The sequence below is a fragment of the Pseudophryne corroboree genome, chromosome 11, assembly GCF_028390025.1.
Source record: "Pseudophryne corroboree isolate aPseCor3 chromosome 11, aPseCor3.hap2, whole genome shotgun sequence".
Lineage (NCBI taxonomy): Eukaryota > Metazoa > Chordata > Amphibia > Anura > Myobatrachidae > Pseudophryne > Pseudophryne corroboree.
In genome coordinates this window covers 63,069,465-63,090,305 of record NC_086454.1, presented here as the reverse complement: position 1 = coordinate 63,090,305, position 20,841 = coordinate 63,069,465, and the positions used below count along the sequence as shown (strand labels likewise).

The 20,841-nt window shown below is 44.7% G+C and overlaps 1 protein-coding gene across 1 annotated transcript in view; it reads right to left on the bottom strand.

Annotated features, from left to right (window-relative positions):
• Positions 1-700: 700 nt before the first annotated feature.
• The window catches only part of MYORG (myogenesis regulating glycosidase (putative)), a 123,637-nt gene continuing 103,496 nt past the window's right edge, over positions 701-20,841 (bottom strand). The window contains exons 9-10 of the mRNA XM_063946091.1: positions 19,191-19,370; positions 701-1,203 (exon numbers count right to left, since the gene is read on the bottom strand). Coding sequence (XP_063802161.1) covers positions 1,030-1,203; positions 19,191-19,370 — 354 coding nt within the window. The 3' untranslated portion in view covers positions 701-1,029. The remainder of the gene's footprint in view (positions 1,204-19,190; positions 19,371-20,841) is intronic.

Genomic DNA, 20,841 nt, shown 5'->3' with positions numbered 1-20,841 from the left:
ACACAGTTTCAGAGTGTTTTCAGCTGAAAATTGGGCTGTTTTTGGGGATTTGGTTTCGCCTGCCTGAGGCCCGCGCCGGCTTTTCGAGGCTAATTGAAAAGCTCCCAGCGACACAATTACTTGCGTTCAATGATTGCAAGTGATTGAATACCCCCTTCATATCATACAGAGGGCGGGTTGGGGTGGGGATACTGGCGGTCGGAATCCCAGCATTCAGCATGGCGATGCCAGGATACCACCTGCCAGAATTCCATCAGGGGGTGAGCACAATGAAGCCCCTTGCGGGACACCCATGAGTGGGAATAGCCCTTGGACCCCTGCCAGCATTCTGGCAGCTGGGATCCCGGCGTTGATATGCTGACCGCCAAGATCCCGAACGCCGGGATCGTGACTACATCCCATAAGGGCATATGCATTAACATTTGGAGAGAGATGAAGTGAAGAGAGATAATGTATCAACCAATCAGCTCCTAACTGCCATGTTACAGTCTGTGTTTGAAAAATGACAGTAGCTGATTGGTTGGTACTTTATCTCTCTCCAAGCGTTTATGCATATGTCCCAATATCTTACACGGAAAAAGTTTGTGCAACTCCACATCATCTCAAAAAGTTCAAAAAGACAAACCACGAAGAGAACCAAAGTAGGTAAAACATTGAACTTTAATACTATTACAACCAAGCCTTATACTTTACAAGGCAATCACTTTGTTAATAAAGAGAGGTAGATATAGTAGCTTACTTACTAAGACTCTGTTTTTGCTACACTGAAGTATATGTTCTGGTTTGTTCAATTTCACTACACACTAGAATCGTAGATCATATTGTGAACGAATGCGACACCTTTCAGGAAATCACATTATATAAAGTACAGTGGCAAAACACAATACAGTTACAAAGGGCAACATAATTAGAAGTATCTGATCCTTGGAGTGCTTGGAAAAGTGCAGTCATCTCAAAATAAGAGACACTTCTATCGTAATTGTCTTCTTAGAAGTGATAGACGTTTGCATTTTAATAGTTTTGCATCTATTAAGTTTTCTTTATAAAAACTGGAATTTCCTGCAGGCTGCAGTTATAGTTTTGTATCATGGTTCCTCCATCAAACACCTGTAAAGTATTTGTGTCCATCCACTGATTATCCCTTCCAGGAAGGAAAATATCTCGTTGAGTACAACCTTTATCAGTGATGGGTGCAATCAGCATCTGAGGAGGACAGAAATCTCATTAGACATTTGGAACATGGATAGCTGACACTGCATAACCTGACACCAACATACACTATTCATATGATGAGTGACATATAGAAAATGCAATGAGGTCTAGTCATTAATCACTTAGGAGGCTAATGTAAAAAAAAAAAAAAAATGCTCAGAAAGTACTCTTACGGTGAGGCTCTAGAGCAGGCATTCCCAACCACGGTCCTCAAGGCACACCAACAGTTCAGGTTTTAGTGATATCCAGGCTGCAGCAGAGATGGTTACATTAAAAAAACTGAGCTACTAATTAAGTCACCTGCGCTGAAGCCTGGATATCCCTAAAATCTGCACTGTTGGTGTGCCTTGAGGACCGTGGTTGGGAATGCCTGCTCTAGAGTGAATAGTATTGCAGTCCAAATTGCCATTCCTATGGACTTTAAGGCATACCTGACCCTCTCCATGAGGGAGAAAATGCTCTGTTCCTGGACTTTCCTGGTAATGTATGATTGCCATCACCTGTGGTGAGCTAGTTAATTGATAAGAAAGGTGTTTCACCACAGGTGATGGCAATCATACATTACCAGGAAAGTCCAGGAACAGAGCATTTTCTCCCTCATGGACAGGGTCAGGTAGGCAAGTATGCTTTAAGGGGTCTATTTACTAAGGGGGTAATTCAGACCTGATCGTAGCTGCAAATTTGTTAGCAGTTGGGCAAAACCATGTGGGTCATTCCGAGTTGATCGCTAGCTGCATTCGTTCGCTGTGCAGCGATGAGGCAAAAAATTGGCACTTCTGCGCATGCGTATGCGGCGCAATGCGCACGTGCGAAGTAATATTACAATGAACGATGTAGTTTCACACAGTCTAGCGAAACTTTTCAATCGCACTGCTGGCCGCAGAGGGATTTATATGAAGTGGGCGTTTCTGGGTGTCAACTGACCGTTTTCAGAGAGTGTTCAAAAAAATGCAGGCGTGCCAGGAAAAACGCTGGCATAGCTGGGCGAACGCAGGGCGTGTTTGTGATGTCAAAACAGGAACTGAACAGTCTGAAGTCATCGCAAGCGCTAAGTAGGTATTGAGCTACTCTAAAACTGCACAATAAAATGATGCCGTCGCTCTGCGATCCTTTTGTTCGCACTTCTGCTAAACTAAAATACACTCCCAGTGGGAGGCGGCATAGCGTTTGCACGGCTGCTAAAAACTGCTATCGAGCTAACAACTCGGAATGACCACCCATGTGTACTGCAGGTGTGGCAGATATAACATTTGCAGAGAGAGTTAAGGTGCATACTCACTGGGCGTTTTTCCCCCCTGCCCAGCGATGTCAGCGGGGTTGAAAGGCTTTCCATTGCAAGACGCTATGGAAAGACGTTCAACCCGCCGTTCATCTACTGGTAATACCAGCAGACGAATGGTGGCTGCCGGCTCATCAGCACTCATTGCTCATCGCTGGGGCATACACACTGGGCGGTTTTGAGCTGAAAGCAGCTCAAAATCGCCTAGTGTGTATGGGCTTTTAGATTTGGGTAAGTTATTTTGTTTCTGTGCAGGGTAAATACTGGCTGTTTTATTTTTACACTGCAATTTAGATTTCAGTTTGAACACACCCCACCCAAATCTAACTCTCTCTGCACATGTTATATCTGCCCCCCCTGCAGTGCACATGGTTTTGCCCAACTGCTAACAAATTTGCTGCTACGATCAGGTCTGAATCACCCCCTAAGCCTTGAACAGAGATAAAGTCGACAGAGATAAGGTACCAGCCAATCAGCTCCTAACAGTCATTTTTCAAACACAGCCTGTGACATGGCAGTTGATTGGCTGGTATTTTATCTCCACTGACTTTAGCTCCATCTAAGGCTTAGTAAATAGACCCCTTAGTCTGTTGTGAGATCACTGATTGATGTATCGAAGTGGCAGCTGCATTGCATGGAGCTGCTTGATCTGAATACAGGATTACCAAATCAGTATGGCAGCTAGGGGGGGCTAGATGCAGAATTGCAAGATGAACAACAGAGGTGATAAACAGCAGGTATAGTGGGTGGTTTCCTTAATGTCACGTCTTGCTTCTATCGGGAAGCATTATCAAATAGTCTTCCATTATTGAAATTCCCAGTGGGCATCCACAGGCTCACTCATGCAGCTGCTGTAATTTAATATCATTAACCTTGTACCTAACCTATGTGGTATACTAGCACCTGAATCTTGGGGGATTTTTTTTACACAAGTGATATTTGCAAATATGGATATTTTCCAATATATCGGTAAAACGAAGTTAGTTGATGATCAAGGCTACTGTAGGGGGCGAAGCTCTAGTACGTTTAAATGTCTCACTCCCCAGTGGCTGCTCATCTCTGAATATTCTGACTGGTCACATCTGATGCAACCATATCAGGCAGGGGCAGCTTGGGATGGAAAACCAGCCTGGAAAATGTATGAAAGCATCCTTAATATGGGCAGGGTCCGTAGTGGGGGTTGGATCTGTTGAGGGAGCAGGATTCATCCTCATAGGGTCTGATTATGAGTTGGGCGCAGTTTTGGGCTTCCTTGCATCTTTTGCTGCAGATATGTCTGTGACTTTATGCTAATAACGCTACAATGCAGTTCCCTAGTGTACTTCCGTGCATCCAAATATGAAAGGACTGAGATGCCCACTTTCAGTGTCTACAGATGCTACAATCATGCTTTGTGCATCTTTAGACGCCACAATAGACGGCACCATTAGAACTTTCACCAGCCCTATGCTAGAGCAATTCAACGTCTCTCTATGCAACCACTATCAGCAATATACCCACCCTACATTACATCTGCGTCTTCTTATTGCGTGTGTCTGCAACGCTATACGAACACCACTGCAGTGCAACTCAGATGCAAGTGCAGATGAACAACATTGCATAAGAAAAAAATAAAACACATTGGCTTCCACAGGTAAAAACACACACATTGGCCTACACACAAAAATAAAAAATAAAGCCAATTAGGTCCCACGGGGAAGGGGGGGGGGTATAATATAGCTTTTGGTATTACGATTGGTTTCAAATTAATTTCAACTGTTGTTTGAAAGGCCCAGTGACACCAAGAGGTTTTATAATTATTGGCTGTAACATCTATATATGCATTTATTTATTAACATTTATGTAGTGCTAGCATATTCCACTGCACTTTCTTTCTAAGTCAGGCAGAGGCAGATTGGGAACTGAAAGTGGCCCTGGAAAAATTTGTAGAAGTGGCATCACGAGGGCAGCCCTAGAGGTATACCGTGTAACCGTGGCAAAAGATCCCTGTGGCTAATACACCCCTGTTATCTGGGAAGGCCCAATCTGGCATGGTCACATCTAATGCGACCATGCCATGCAAGTGGTTAAAGTCCCTAACATACTGATAATGTCCAGTTTCACAGGATTATGGGGGTCATTCTGACCCGTTCGCTCGCTGCTTATTGTTGCAGCCGAGCAAACAGGTCCCTACTGCGCATGTGCCGGCGCATGTCAGACGGACGAAGGCCGTAGCAGGGCTGCGATCGCCTCTGCCTGATTGACAGGCAGAGGCGATCGCTGAGCGGGAGGGGGTGGAACAGCGGCGTTTGTCTGCCGTTTCATGGGAGCGGTACGGCCAACGCAGGCGTGGCCGGAACCGAACGGGGGCGGGCCACAGTGGCTGCGTGACATCACACGCAGCCGCTGCGGGCTGGGGAGCGATGAGTAGCTCCCTGCCAGCACGCTAAAGCTGCGCTGGCCGGGAGCTACTCTTGAAGTGAAAAGGCATTGCCGCTGTGCGATGCCTTTGCACTTCTGCGGGGGGGGGGGGGGGCGGCACTGACATGCGGGGCGGACTAGCCCTAGCTGGGCATCTGCCCGCATGTCAGTGTGGATGATCGTAGCTGTGCTAAATTTAGCACAGTTACGATCAACTCAGAATGACCCCCTATGTCCCAGTTAAGTAATTTGTCTTTTTTTTTTATTATTATAATGCCTGAGATATTGCAGAAACAGTTTCTGCAGTTTCTGCAAAATTTCCACTAACTACCACAATCCACATAGTTTTCTTTGAGAATGATTATATGGAGCTATTGAGCAAGCTCTGAAAAGCCTAGGTTTTTTAAGATTTTCTCCATTAGTAAATACCATTGGTGGTAGCCTGTAAGGGAAGCCTGGCTAGAGAGGCATCTTCTGGCCCCTCCCCAGAAGGCTGGAGCTCCTCCCAATCTTCTATGTATATATTTTGAACCTCTTTGATAAGTAGGGCTAAAATAACGTTTCTTATCATCATCACTTTCTCCTATAAGAAATGGGGACATTTTGCTAAATTTGATAAATAGGCCCATTTTAAACCGTGAAGACTAAAAACACAGGGTTCTATTTACTAAGCCTTTGGTGGAGATAAAGTGGACGGAGATAAAGTACCAGCCAACCAGCTCCTGACGTTTTTCAAACCCAGCCTGTGACATGGTAGTTAGGAGCTGATTGGCTGGTACTGTGGGGGTAATTCTGAGTTAATCGCAGCATCAAATTTGTTAGCAGTTGGGCAAAATCATGTGCACTGCAGGGGAGACAGAAATAACATGTGCAGAAAGAGTTAGATTTGGGTGGGTTATTTTGTTTCTGTGCAGGGTAAATACTGGCTGCTTTATTTTTACACTGCAATTTAGATTGCAGATTGAACACACCACACCCAAATCTAACTCTCTCTGCACATGTTACATCTGCCCCTCCTGCAGTGCACATGGTTTTGCCCAACTGCTAGCAAAGTTCCTGCTGCGATCAACTCGGAATTACCCCCTTTATCTCCAGCCACTTTATCTCCATCCAAGGTTTAGTAAATAGACCCCAAAGTGTACTATTTAGAAAGGTCCTCAAATTGAAACAATACAGATATTTTGTCTAGCGCCATTTACAACCTAATTCAGGATATAATAAAGAATATTCCTTCAGTTCATCTGAAATCGTTATTCCATTTTCTGGATCTACAAAATTATGAACTTCACTAATGACAGCATACAATAACCATGTGTCAACATCCTCTGATATTTATACATGCTGAGAAATGAGAGATGGATGGAGAGGGATTAGAAAAGATGGGGTAAGATTATAATATACAAAAATACCATATTCATAAAATATAGAGCCACATGTGCTTCTGTATGCATCATCGTCTCTTTTTGGAAGTTTCCTGTTAGCAGAATAAACTACAAATCATTTTAGACAAGTGCAGATGTCTTAGAGTTCTTTTTGCAATGGAAAGGATGACTAATTGGCTTCAACTTCAAAATGCATCCTTTCACCCCTTCCTTTTTACATTAAATATTTGGGCCCTGTGATCTATTTATGTGATTGTGTGGTGGAGTCTGGACTTCCAATGAAATGAACATCAAAGAGGCAGATACTAATATGATCCATAAAGCTGTTTAGAATAGGATCATTGCTTAACATGAATGATTTCTACCAATAAACGTTAGAATGTTTATAACCAGAGAAAAATGGTTCATATTTCAAATGCTGCCCAGAGTCAGCATTCTCCATCCTCAATTAGCGATAAGGGAAAATACACCAAAACCAGTAGGTTGCATTTACTTTATTTTAAACAGTATCTTATTTTCTCTCCTTAATAGGTCTTTATTTACTAATAAAATAAAAGAGCCTGGGCTGATGCACAGCAGCCCAAACCAACCAACCAGATTTCAGCTTTTACCAGTCTAGTATAGTTAGATTAATGAAAACTGTCACTTTTTTAAATTTTTTTATTTCAGCATGTGTTATATTTTATCGATGTTTACAGAACACCTGCCAAAGTGACAAAGGGGGGTATGCAATTAGTTCAGTTTTTTCACATAGGCAAAAAAAACCTGAGCTTTTCACTGTTTTTCAGGCAAATGGGGATTCGCCCTTTGCAATAGCAGGGAAGTTTTTTTTTTGCCTGGGCGAAGAATGCAGCAGGGGCAGAAAACAAATTGATCTGCGAATCCATGTGTTTTCCGTCAAAACGCGGGCCATTTTCACCGATTTTGAGCCATTTTTCACCAATGCCTTTTCTTTTTTGTATAATCTGCATTTATTTAGGAGCCATTTTTCACCAATGCCTTTTCACTTTAAAAAAAAAAAGGTGAAAAAGCATTGGCAAAAATGCCTTCAAAAGGGACTTCACTGGCTCCGAAATGATCGAAGCTAATTGCATACCCCCAATTTCTGCAAGGAAGTAAGAACCAATTCAATTAGAAATTATTAATAAGAGCAGAGATTTCTCAAGAACTGTATAGCTTCAGCAAATTTACTGCTGCAAAAGCATTCATTTGGGGCTATTACTGGTCCCTAAGCAAAAAATATAATAGGTACACTATTTAAAAATGTATGCTATTGGTGGTCATTCCGAGTTGTTCGCTAGCTGCATTTGTTCGCTGTGCAGCGATGAGGGGAAAAAAAATGGCACTTCTGCGCATGCGTATGCGGCGCAATGCGCATGCGCGATGTACTATTACAACGAACGATGTAGTTTCACACAAGGTCCATTTTTCACCAATGCCTTTTCACTTTAAAAAAAAAAAGGTGAAAAAGCATTAGCAAAAATGCCTTCAAAAGGGACTTCACTGGCTCCGAAATGATCGAAGCTAATTGCATACCCCCAATTTCTGCAAGGAAGTAAGAACCAATTCAATTAGAAATTATTAATAAGAGCAGAGATTTCTCAAGAACTGTATAGCTTCAGCAAATTTACTGCTGCAAAAGCATTCATTTGGGGCTATTACTGGTCCCTAAGCAAAAAATATAATAGCTACACTATTTAAAAATGTATGCTATTGGTGGTCATTCCGAGTTGTTCGCTAGCTGCATTTGTTCGCTGTGCAGCGATGAGGCAAAAAAAATGGCACTTCTGCGCATGCGTATGCGGCGCAATGCGCATGCGCGATGTACTATTACATCGAACGATGTAGTTTCACACAAGGTCTAGCGATGCTTTTCAGTCGCACTGGATGCCACAGAGTGATTGACATGAAGTGGCCGTTTCTGGGTGGCAACTGGCCATTTTCAGGGAGTGTTTGGAAAAACGCAGGTGTGCCAGGAAAAATGCAGGCATGGCTGGGCGAACGCAGGGCGTGTTTGTGACGTCAAAACAGGAACTGAACAGTCTGAAGTGATCGCAAGCGCTAAGTAGATTTTGAGCTACTCTAAAACTGCACACAAAAAACTTTGTAGCCGCTCTGCGATCCTTTTGTTCGCACTTCTGCTAAGCTAAAATACACTCCCAGAGGGAGGCGGCATAGCGTGTGCACGGCTGCTAAAAACTGCTAGCGAGCGATCAACTCGGAATGACCACCATTGTCAGGGCCAGTTCTAGACCTTGTGGCGCCCAGGGTGAACGTTTCATTTGGCCCCAGTAGTTGTGCCCCCAGTACTGTGCCCCCTGTATTATTATTATAAACATGCTGACTCTCCATATTACGCCCTGTGTACTCATGTTATGCACATGCTGGACACTCCAGATGACACCCGATATCAGCCCTCTCACACCTCTCTGCCCAGGGCACCACTATGTAACTACAGTCCCACATTATGTAGTATATAATATATATGATGAGGATAATGGGGGTGAGGGAGTCCCCGGTACACAGTCACATGTTCCAGAAAAATGCTCCAATTATCTGGGCCCTCATCAGCATACCTCCCGCTCCCGAGTCCCGCATCCATGCAAACAGTACGCGTTGCTAGGGAGAAGTTCTGGCCACCCCCCAGACATCGATACAGGTAGACCAGGGCACGTTTTAAGTAGAGATGAGCGGGTTCGGTTTCTCTGAATCCGAACCCGCACGAACTTCATGGTTTTTTTCACGGGTCCGAGCGACTCGGATCTTCCCGCCTTGCTCGGTTAACCCGAGCGCGCCCGAACGTCATCATGACGCTGTCGGATTCTCGCGAGACTCGGATTCTATATAAGGAGCCGCGCGTCGCCGCCATTTTCACACGTGCATTGAGATTGATAGGGAGAGGACGTGGCTGGCGTCCTCTCCATTTAGATTAGGAGAGAGAGAGAGAGAGAGAGATTGACCTGAGGCTGATACTGTAGAAGAGAGTGCAGAGTTTAGTGACTGACCACAGTGACCACCAGCAGTGCAGTTGTTTTATTTAATATATCCGTTCTCTGCCTGAAAAAAACGGTACACACAGTGACTCAGTCACATACCATATCTGTGTGCACTGCTCAGCCCAGTGTGCTGCATGCCTGCATCATCTATGTATATATTATATATCTGACTGTGCTCAGCTCACACAGCTTATAATTGTGGGGGAGACTGGGGAGCACTGCAGTGCCAGTTATAGGTTATAGCAGGAGCCAGGAGTACAAGACAGTCACATACCATATCTGTGTGCACTGCTCAGCCCAGTGTGCTGCATCATCTATGTATATATTATATATCTGACTGTGCTCAGCTCACACAGCTTATAATTGTGGGGGAGACTGGGGAGCACTGCAGTGCCAGTTATAGGTTATAGCAGGAGCCAGGAGTACATATTATATTAAAATTAAACAGTGCACACTTTTGCTGCAGGAGTGCCACTGCCAGTGTGACTGACCAGTGACCTGACCACACTGACCACCAGTATAGTTAGTAGTATACTATACTGTGATTGCCTGAAAAAGTTAAACACTCGTCGTGTGACTTCACTTGTGTGGTGTTTTTTTTTTATTCTATAAAAAACTCATTCTGCTGACAGACAGTGTCCAGCAGGTCCGTCATTATATAATATATATACCTGTCCGGCTGCAGTAGTGATATATATATATTTTTTATATCATTATTTATCATCCAGTCGCAGCAGACACAGTACGGTAGTTCACGGCTGTAGCTACCTCTGTGTCGGCACTCGGCAGTCCATCCATAATTGTATACCACCTACCCGTGGCTTTTTTTTCTTTCTTCTTTATACATACATACTACTACATCTCTTTATCAACCAGTCTATATTAGCAGCAGACACAGTACAGTACGGTAGTTCACGGCTGTGGCTACCTCTGTGTCGGCACTCGGCAGTCCGTCCATAATTGTATACCACCTAACCGTGGTTTTTTTTTCTTTCTTCTTTATACATACATACTACGACATCTCTTTATCAACCAGTCTATATTAGCAGCAGACACAGTACAGTACGGTAGTTCACGGCTGTGGCTACCTCTGTGTCGGCACTCGGCAGTCCGTCCATAATTGTATACCACCTAACCGTGGTTTTTTTTTCTTTCTTCTTCATACATACATACTACGACATCTCTTTATCAACCAGTCTATATTAGCAGCAGACACAGTACAGTACGGTAGTTTACGGCTGTGGCTACCTCTGTGTCGGCACTCGGCAGTCCGTCCATAATTGTATACCACCTAACCGTGGTTTTTTTTTCTTTCTTCTTTATACATACATACTACGACATCTCTTTATCAACCAGTCTATATTAGCAGCAGACACAGTACAGTACGGTAGTTCACGGCTGTGGCTACCTCTGTGTCGGCACTCGGCAGTCCGTCCATAATTGTATACCACCTAACCGTGGTTTTTTTTTCTTTCTTCTTCATACATACATACTACGACATCTCTTTATCAACCAGTCTATATTAGCAGCAGACACAGTACAGTACGGTAGTTCACGGCTGTGGCTACCTCTGTGTCGGCACTCGGCAGTCCGTCCATAATTGTATACCACCTACCCGTGGTTTTTTTTTCTTTCTTCTTTATACATACATACTACTACATCTCTTTATCAACCAGTCTATATTAGCAGCAGACACAGTACAGTACGGTAGTTCACGGCTGTGGCTACCTCTGTGTCGGCACTCGGCAGTCCGTCCATAATTGTATACCACCTACCCGTGGTTTTTTTTTCTTTCTTCTTCATACATACATACTACGACATCTCTTTATCAACCAGTCTATATTAGCAGCAGACACAGTACAGTACGGTAGTTCACGGCTGTGGCTACCTCTGTGTCGGCACTCGGCAGTCCGTCCATAATTGTATACCACCTAACCGTGTTTTTTTTTTCTTTCTTCTTCATACATACATACTACGACATCTCTTTATCAACCAGTCTATATTAGCAGCAGACACAGTACGGTAGTTCACGGCTGTAGCTACCTCTGTGTCGGCACTCGGCAGTCCGTCCATAATTGTATACTAGTATCCATCCATCTCCATTGTTTACCTGAGGTGCCTTTTAGTTGTGCCTATTAAAATATGGAGAACAAAAATGTTGAGGTTCCAAAATTAGGGAAAGATCAAGATCCACTTCCACCTCGTGCTGAAGCTGCTGCCACTAGTCATGGCCGAGACGATGAAATGCCAGCAACGTCGTCTGCCAAGGCCGATGCCCAATGTCATAGTACAGAGCATGTCAAATCCAAAACACCAAATATCAGTAAAAAAAGGACTCCAAAACCTAAAATAAAATTGTCGGAGGAGAGCGTAAACTTGCCAATATGCCATTTACCACACGGAGTGGCAAGGAACGGCTGAGGCCCTGGCCTATGTTCATGGCTAGTGGTTCAGCTTCACATGAGGATGGAGGCACTCAGCCTCTCGCTAGAAAAATGAAAAGACTCAAGCTGGCAAAAGCAGTAGCACCGCAAAGAACTGTGCGTTCTTCGAAATCCCAAATCCACAAGGAGAGTCCAATTGTGTCGGTTGCGATGCCTGACCTTCCCAACACTGGACGTGAAGAGCATGCGCCTTCCACCATTTGCACGCCCCCTGCAAGTGCTGGAAGGAGCACCCGCAGTCCAGTTCCTGATAGTCAGATTGAAGATGTCAGTGTTGAAGTACACCAGGATGAGGAGGATATGGGTGTTGCTGGCGCTGGGGAGGAAATTGACCAGGAGGATTCTGATGGTGAGGTGGTTTGTTTAAGTCAGGCACCCGGGGAGACACCTGTTGTCCGTGGGAGGAATATGGCCGTTGACATGCCTGGTGAAAATACCAAAAAAATCAGCTCTTCGGTGTGGAACTATTTCAACAGAAATGCGGACAACAGGTGTCAAGCCGTGTGTTCCCTTTGTCAAGCTGTAATAAGTAGGGGTAAGGACGTTAACCACCTCGGAACATCCTCCCTTATACGTCACCTGCAGCGCATTCATAATAAGTCAGTGACAAGTTCAAAAACTTTGGGTGACAGCGGAAGCAGTCCACTGACCAGTAAATCCCTTCCTCTTGTAACCAAGCTCACGCAAACCACCCCACCAACTCCCTCAGTGTCAATTTCCTCCTTCCCCAGGAATGCCAATAGTCCTGCAGGCAATGTCACTGGCAATTCTGACGAGTCCTCTCCTGCCTGGGATTCCTCCGATGCATCCTTGCGTGTAACGCCTACTGCTGCTGGCGCTGCTGTTGTTGCTGCTGGGAGTCGATGGTCATCCCAGAGGGGAAGTCGTAAGACCACTTTTACTACTTCCACCAAGCAATTGACTGTCCAACAGTCCTTTGCGAGGAAGATGAAATATCACAGCAGTCATCCTACTGCAAAGCGGATAACTGAGGCCTTGGCATCCTGGGTGGTGAGAACCGTGGTTCCGGTATCCATCATTACTGCAGAGCCAACTAGAGACTTGTTGGAGGTACTGTGTCCCCGGTACCAAATACCATCTAGGTTCCATTTCTCTAGGCAGGCGATACCGAAAATTTACACAGACCTCAGAAAAAGAGTCACCAGTGTCCTAAAAAATGCAGCTGTACCCAATGTCCACTTAACCACGGACATGTGGACAAGTGGAGCAGGGCAGGGTCAGGACTATATGACTGTGACAGCCCACTGGGTAGATGTATGGACTCCCGCCGCAAGAACAGCAGCGGCGGCACCAGTAGCAGCATCTCGCAAACGCCAACTCTTTCCTAGGCAGGCTACGCTTTGTATCACCGGTTTCCAGAATACGCACACAGCTGAAAACCTCTTACGGCAACTGAGGAAGATCATCGCGGAATGGCTTACCCCAATTGGACTCTCCTGTGGATTTGTGGCATCGGACAACGCCAGCAATATTGTGTGTGCATTAAATATGGGCAAATTCCAGCACGTCCCATGTTTTGCACATACCTTGAATTTGGTGGTGCAGAATTATTTAAAAAACGACAGGGGCGTGCAAGAGATGCTGTCGGTGGCTAGAAAAATTGCGGGACACTTTCGGCGTACAGGCACCACGTACAGAAGACTGGAGCACCACCAAAAACTACTGAACCTGCCCTGCCATCATCTGAAGCAAGAAGTGGTAACGAGGTGGAATTCAACCCTCTATATGCTTCAGAGGTTGGAGGAGCAGCAAAAGGCCATTCAAGCCTATACAATTGAGCACGATATAGGAGGTGGAATGCACCTGTCTCAAGCGCAGTGGAGAATGATTTCAACGTTGTGCAAGGTTCTGATGCCCTTTGAACTTGCCACACGTGAAGTCAGTTCAGACACTGCCAGCCTGAGTCAGGTCATTCCCCTCATCAGGCTTTTGCAGAAGAAGCTGGAGACATTGAAGGAGGAGCTAACACGGAGCGATTCCGCTAGGCATGTGGGACTTGTGGATGGAGCCCTTAATTCGCTTAACAAGGATTCACGGGTGGTCAATCTGTTGAAATCAGAGCACTACATTTTGGCCACCGTGCTCGATCCTAGATTTAAAGCCTACCTTGGATCTCTCTTTCCGGCAGACACAAGTCTGCTGGGGTTGAAAGACCTGCTGGTGAGAAAATTGTCAAGTCAAGCGGAACGCGACCTGTCAACATCTCCTCCTTCACATTCTCCCGCAACTGGGGGTGCGAGGAAAAGGCTCAGAATTCCGAGCCCACCCGCTGGCGGTGATGCAGGGCAGTCTGGAGCGACTGCTGATGCTGACATCTGGTCCGGACTGAAGGACCTGACAACGATTACGGACATGTCGTCTACTGTCACTGCATATGATTCTCTCACGATTGAAAGAATGGTGGAGGATTATATGAGTGACCGCATCCAAGTAGGCACGTCACACAGTCCATACTTATACTGGCAGGAAAAAGAGGCAATTTGGAGGCCATTGCACAAACTGGCTTTATTCTACCTAAGTTGCCCTCCCACAAGTGTGTACTCCGAAAGAGTGTTTAGTGCCGCCGCTCACCTTGTCAGCAATCGGCGTACGAGGTTACATCCAGAAAATGTGGAGAAGATGATGTTCATTAAAATGAATTATAATCAATTCCTCCGCGGAGACATTGACCAGCAGCAATTGCCTCCACAAAGTACACAGGGAGCTGAGATGGTGGATTCCAGTGGGGACGAATTGATAATCTGTGAGGAGGGGGATGTACACGGTGATATATCGGAGGGTGATGATGAGGTGGACATCTTGCCTCTGTAGAGCCAGTTTGTGCAAGGAGAGATTAATTGCTTCTTTTTTGGGGGGGGTCCAAACCAACCCGTCATATCAGTCACAGTCGTGTGGCAGACCCTGTCACTGAAATGATGGGTTGGTTAAAGTGTGCATGTCCTGTTTTGTTTATACAACATAAGGGTGGGTGGGAGGGCCCAAGGACAATTCCATCTTGCACCTCTTTTTTCTTTTATTTTTCTTTGCGTCATGTGCTGTTTGGGGAGGGTTTTTTGGAAGGGACATCCTGCGTGACACTGCAGTGCCACTCCTAAATGGGCCCGGTGTTTGTGTCGGCCACTAGGGTCGCTAATCTTACTCACACAGTCAGCTACCTCATTGCGCCTCTTTTTTTCTTTGCGTCATGTGCTGATTGGGGAGGGTTTTTTGGAAGGGACATCCTGCGTGACACTGCAGTGCCACTCCTAAATGGGCCCGGTGTTTGTGTCGGCCACTAGGGTCGCTAATCTTACTCACACAGTCAGCTACCTCATTGCGCCTCTTTTTTTCTTTGCGTCATGTGCTGATTGGGGAGGGTTTTTTGGAAGGGACATCCTGCGTGACACTGCAGTGCCACTCCTAAATGGGCCCGGTGTTTGTGTCGGCCACTAGGGTCGCTTATCTTACTCACACAGTCAGCTACCTCATTGCGCCTCTTTTTTTCTTTGCGTCATGTGCTGATTGGGGAGGGTTTTTTGGAAGGGACATCCTGCGTGACACTGCAGTGCCACTCCTAGATGGGCCAGGTGTTTGTGTCGGCCACTAGTGTCGCTTAGCTTAGTCATCCAGCGACCTTGGTGCAAATTTTAGGACTAAAAATAATATTGTGAGGTATTCAGAATAGACTGAAAATGAGTGGAAATTATGGTTTTTGAGGTTAATAATAATATGGGATCAAAATGACCCCCAAATTCTATGATTTAAGCTGTTTTTTAGTGTTTTTTTAAAAAAACACCCGAATCCAAAACACACCCGAATCCGACAAAAAAAATTCGGTGAGGTTTTGCCAAAACGCGGTCGAACCCAAAACACGGCCGCGGAACCGAACACAAAACCAAAACACAAAACCCGAAAAATTTCAGGCGCTCATCTCTAGTTTTAAGGTGGCAACGTCACTGGATGAAATCTTAAGGCAGCGATGTACAGAAACTGAAGAAGGGGAGCCAGCTGCATTCACTAGATCTCCTTCTCCGGGAGGACGTTTTCCACGTCAGGCGCCGGGCGGAGCTGGGGGCGTGCACGGGAAGGTTGGTGGCATCTACTCTAGTTTCCCTTTGTGGAGAGGACCTTCACAAAGGGAACATAGACACAACCATAGTGGCTCTTGCCACAGCGATGGCAGCGGCGCCCTCGGGACAGCGACGCCCCGGGCAAAAGTCATGCTTGCCATTGGCAAGAGCCGCTACTGGCTATTATCAACACTACTGTAATAGTAAAAGAAGTTGACTCTTTGAAATGCTATTCATTGTGTTTCCAAAGTGCAAAACAGGCTCATTGCATGGTGTATGTGATAACCATCCCCCAACCCCTTCCCTGGACATAGACTAAATTGCATATTTGGGTCATACACTGGGGGGTAAATTTAGTAAGATGGGAGTTCTATTTAAGATGGGATGTTGCCCATAGCAACCAATCAGATTCCACGTATTAACTTCTAGAAGATGCTAGATAAGTGAGAAGTAGAATCTGATTGGTTGCTATTGGCACCTTCCCATCTTAGGGGGTAATTCCAAGTTGATCGCAGCAGGAATTCTGTTAGCAATTGGGCAAAACCATGTGCACTGCAGGGGAGGCAGATATAACATGTGCAGAGAGAGTTAGATTTGGGTGTGGTGTGTTCAATCTGAAATCTAAATTGCAGTGTAAAAATAAAGCAGCCAGTATGTACCCTGCACAGAAACAAAATAACCCACCCAAATCTAACTCTCTCTGCAAATGTTATATCTGCCACACCTGCAGTGCACATGGGCCCTCATTCCGAGTTGTTCGCTCGCAAGGCGAATGTAGCAGAGTTACACACGCTAAGCCGCCGCCTACTGGGAGTGAATCTTAGCTTCTTAAAATTGCGACCGACGTACGCGCAATATTGCGATTACAAACGAGTTAGCAGTTTCAGAGTAGCTCCAGACTTACTCTGCCTGTGCGATCATTTCAGTGCTTGTCGTTCCTGGTTGACGTCACAAACACACCCAGCGTTCGCCCAGGCACTCCCACCGTTTCCCCGGCCACTCCTGCGTTTTTTCCGGAAACGGTAGCGTTTTCAGCCACACGCCCCTGAAACGCCGTGTATCCGCCCAGTAACACCCATTTCCTGTCAATCACATTACGATCGCCGGAGCGAAGAAAAAGCCGTGAGTAAAAATACTTTCTTCATAGTAAAGTTACTTGGCGCAGTCGCAGTGCGAACATTGCGCATGCGTACTAAGCGGATTTTCACTGCGATGCGATGAAAAATACCGAGCGAACAACTCGGAATGAGGGCCATGGTTTTGCCCAACTGCTAAAAAATTTCCTGCTACGATCAACTTGGAATTACCCCCTTAAATAGGACTCCCATCTTAGTAAATTTACCCCTGGGTCTGAAGTTGAATGCTTCTTAAGATACTCACAATTCAAAATACATTCTCAGAAACATTAGGCCACGTAAGCATTTTCAAGTGTACACAAAAGATGCGGGATCCGGTCTTTAAGTCGACAGCACTTAGGTCAACACTCAATAGGTCGACCAACATTGGCTGACATGCATTAGGTTGACATGGTCTCTAGGTCAACATGTCAAAGGTCGACACATGAAAAGGTCGACATGAGTTTTTGGGGGGGTTGAACTTTTTCATACTTTTACGATCCACATGGACCACGATTGGGAATAGTAACCAAAAAATATAAAAAAAACTCATGTCAAAATTGTTCCATGTCGACCTATTTCAGGTGTCGACCTAGTTACTGTCAACCCTATGATCCACACCCAAAAGATGCATATTCACATTTAACTGAAAATCAGTGCTACAGCATATGTAATGACCAGCATGGACAGATATGTATTCCACCATGGAATACTTTTATAATGAGTAAGGATGGGGTCAGATGGGTTCATTCATTTACAAGTACAAAGTAATATGACAAATAAATCATGTCACATAGACATATTTTTATAGTTACTCTCACTCCAAATGGTAGCGTCATATGGGAGCAATTAGTGTCATTTTTTTTGTTGCCAACAATTACTCACAGAATATAAAATATGTAGTGCAAAATCATGTCACATGAAAAGCCTGCACTGGGCATTGGCCACATTGAGGATTGCCTAGAAGTGGTGCTCCCATGTTGCCCAGTGCACACTGACCATGTGATGCCCACTGACCATGTGACCTTGACCAGTAATATGAGCATGTCAACGCCAGCCAGCAGTGTGGAGACTGGGGACATCAATTTGTGGTGACATATTCGTATCAATCGGGGCCAGTAATGAGTGGAACAACCATGTGAACACTGGTAAATAATTTATGGCATAATCATTCAAACTGGGGGCAACAATTTGTGGTATAATGTGGGGCAGTTACTGTAGGTTTGAGATAATCGTGTGAACTTGGGTCATCAAATTGTTGCCTAATTATGTGAACAGGCACAACAAATGTAAAACCTTACTTGTTAGGCTGGAAAATATATTATCACCATTTAGCAAATGTAATTGCTCAAGCAGAATTCAGCGATTATCAGAGGCACACCAAAAAATATCACACTTTTCAAGGAAGTTATTTGAATTTTAATACTAGTTCTTTTCTTGGTTTTAGAGACAAAGGGGTGTATTTACTAAGCATTGGATGGAGATAAAGTCACTGGAGGTAAAGTACCAGCCAATCAGTTAGGAGCCGATTGGATGGTACTTTATCTCCAGCGACTTTATCTCCATCCAAGGCTTAGTAAATAGACCCCTTAGGGCCCGATTCAAGTTTGTAAGTAAAGCAAAGAAGCAAGCAACTGGGCAAAACCATGTTGCACTGCAGGTGGGGAAAATGTAACGTGCAGTGAGATTCATATTTGGGTAGGGCGAGTTGAAAAAAATGAAATCTAAATTGCAGTGTAAACATAAAGCTGTCTAACATTTGCGGTCTACATGCAAAAGCAGCCAGTATTTACCCTGCATAGAAATATAATGTATTTGCTCCCTTTGCATGCCATCATGGTTTCTTCCAGACACATAGTTACTTGCTTTTTTTTGCTTTATTTACAAATATGAAGAAGACCCTTAACTACATCAATGGTACAATGTTATAGTCTGGAAATTATAAAACAATGACTTCATTCTCTCAAATGTCACCTTTGCAGTCAGCACCACAACAAGGCTGCCCTGTGCCGACCTTGCCCTGTGCCGTCATGGCAAGGGGGTTATGCCACCCAACTCTGGTAAGCAAAGCACTGCCCATACGCGTCCTAGGAATGTGCCAAGCAGCTCCACAAGCTGCAGCACACATGCAGGTACAGTGCGACAACGATGATGCCCCCCTCAGGGGGCACAGCTCACACAGCCTTAGTTATGGCCCTATTTGCAGTATATTGAGTATTTTTTAAATACATTTCTGTATTGTTCTGTTGGTCATTTTATTTTTACATCTATCATAGACATTTGTTTTCTTACCTCATCTCCAATTAGAAACTCATTATCTATTGTGAATGCAGTTGGGTCATCTGGACTGAGCCACCAGACAGGCCTGTAGATGGGGTTCCCTGAGCTAAGCCACTCTTCAGCATATTTTATTAAAAGAGGGACAACCTGGTGCTGATGTTTCTGTATGTATCGTCTTGTCAGATTCAATACCTACAGCATTAAAAGAAAAGGACAGTAGGTGATCAATTATTTTGAAGAAGTCACTAATGATCTTGTTTACTATATTTAGAATTCAACATAAAACAAACAAAAAAACAACTACATAATTATTTTTGCATTTGACCAATTTTGTTAGTCAACACTTGGCGCAGGGCCCCAGGCAATGCCACCTCTTTTGAAATACATAAGTGACTATTCCTACATGTCAGAATTCTTTTCTTCCCCAAATTCTTCTCATGTTTGCTGGTGACATCTCTTCCAAACCTGGACTGCAATTCTAGCCTTCCTCCACTTTTCCTGCACACTTTGGGAAGTGAGATCTTTTTGTAACAATTTTGCATCCATCCATGAAATATTCATTTAAAAAAAAGCCTCTATTTCTTGTCTACCTCCTCTGACACTACAACCTCTACAGTTCTCTCCTGGAGCTACACTCCCAGACCTGGAACAGACATTGGGGCCGATTTATCAAAGCTTGGAAAGAGATAAAGTACTAACCAATCAGCTTCTAACATTTTACAGGATGTGTTTGAAAAGTGACAGTTACAAGCCGATTGGTTGGTACTTTGGGCCTAATTCATGTTTGTACACAAATGCAATTGCGATTTTCTAGGCTAGAGAGCTGCTAATGTTAGCAAGTGAGGCTGCCACCCAGAAATGAAATGAGATGCCCACCGGAACCATCACAAACTTGTTTGCAATTGTGTACACATTCATAGCCTATACACAAAAATGAAGAACATTGAGGTTAAGGGTAGGCCTATGGCTACACAGGCTAGACACAGCAGTAGTGATGCAGGTGCCATGTTTTTGCATGTACGAGCTTGCAGCCAGCAGCAGATACATGTCCTGAAAACGCCCATGACACACCCGCGTTTTTCCAACCACTCCCCGTTAACACCTCCAAGCAGTCACTTACTGTCAATCACTTCTCCATGAAATGCTCACTGCGAGCGAGAGCACAGCAAACGCCCTTTATGTCTTTCCATACTTTAATATTGCATCTTCTGACCATGACCCCCTTCACTTTCTCAACATGTGAAATTTATACTTTCCAATCCCACTGGTGCTGGTTGCTCATAGGAGAGAACCACTTGGCTAGGAAAGCTAACAGAGAGACACTATGATTGGCCAAACCACTTTGTCTTGAGAAGTCAGGTTATGAGGAACAATGCTTAATTTGAAGCAGTGGGTAAAGAAGAATGGTGAAGTATGAAGCCAAAGTAAGTTAGGTAAAGAACATAGAAATGTAAGAAACAAAGCTGTAGTTGTCATGCCTTCCAGCATAGTATGTATAATGGGTGTAGTATGTTATGCCGGCGGCGGGATCCCGACCACCGGCATGCCGGCAGGGTGGTATTCAGTATACTGGCTGTTGGGATCCCAGTGCTCAGTATACTGGCACCGGAATCCCAATACCCGACATGCCGACAACTATTCTCCCTCTTGGGGGTCTATGACC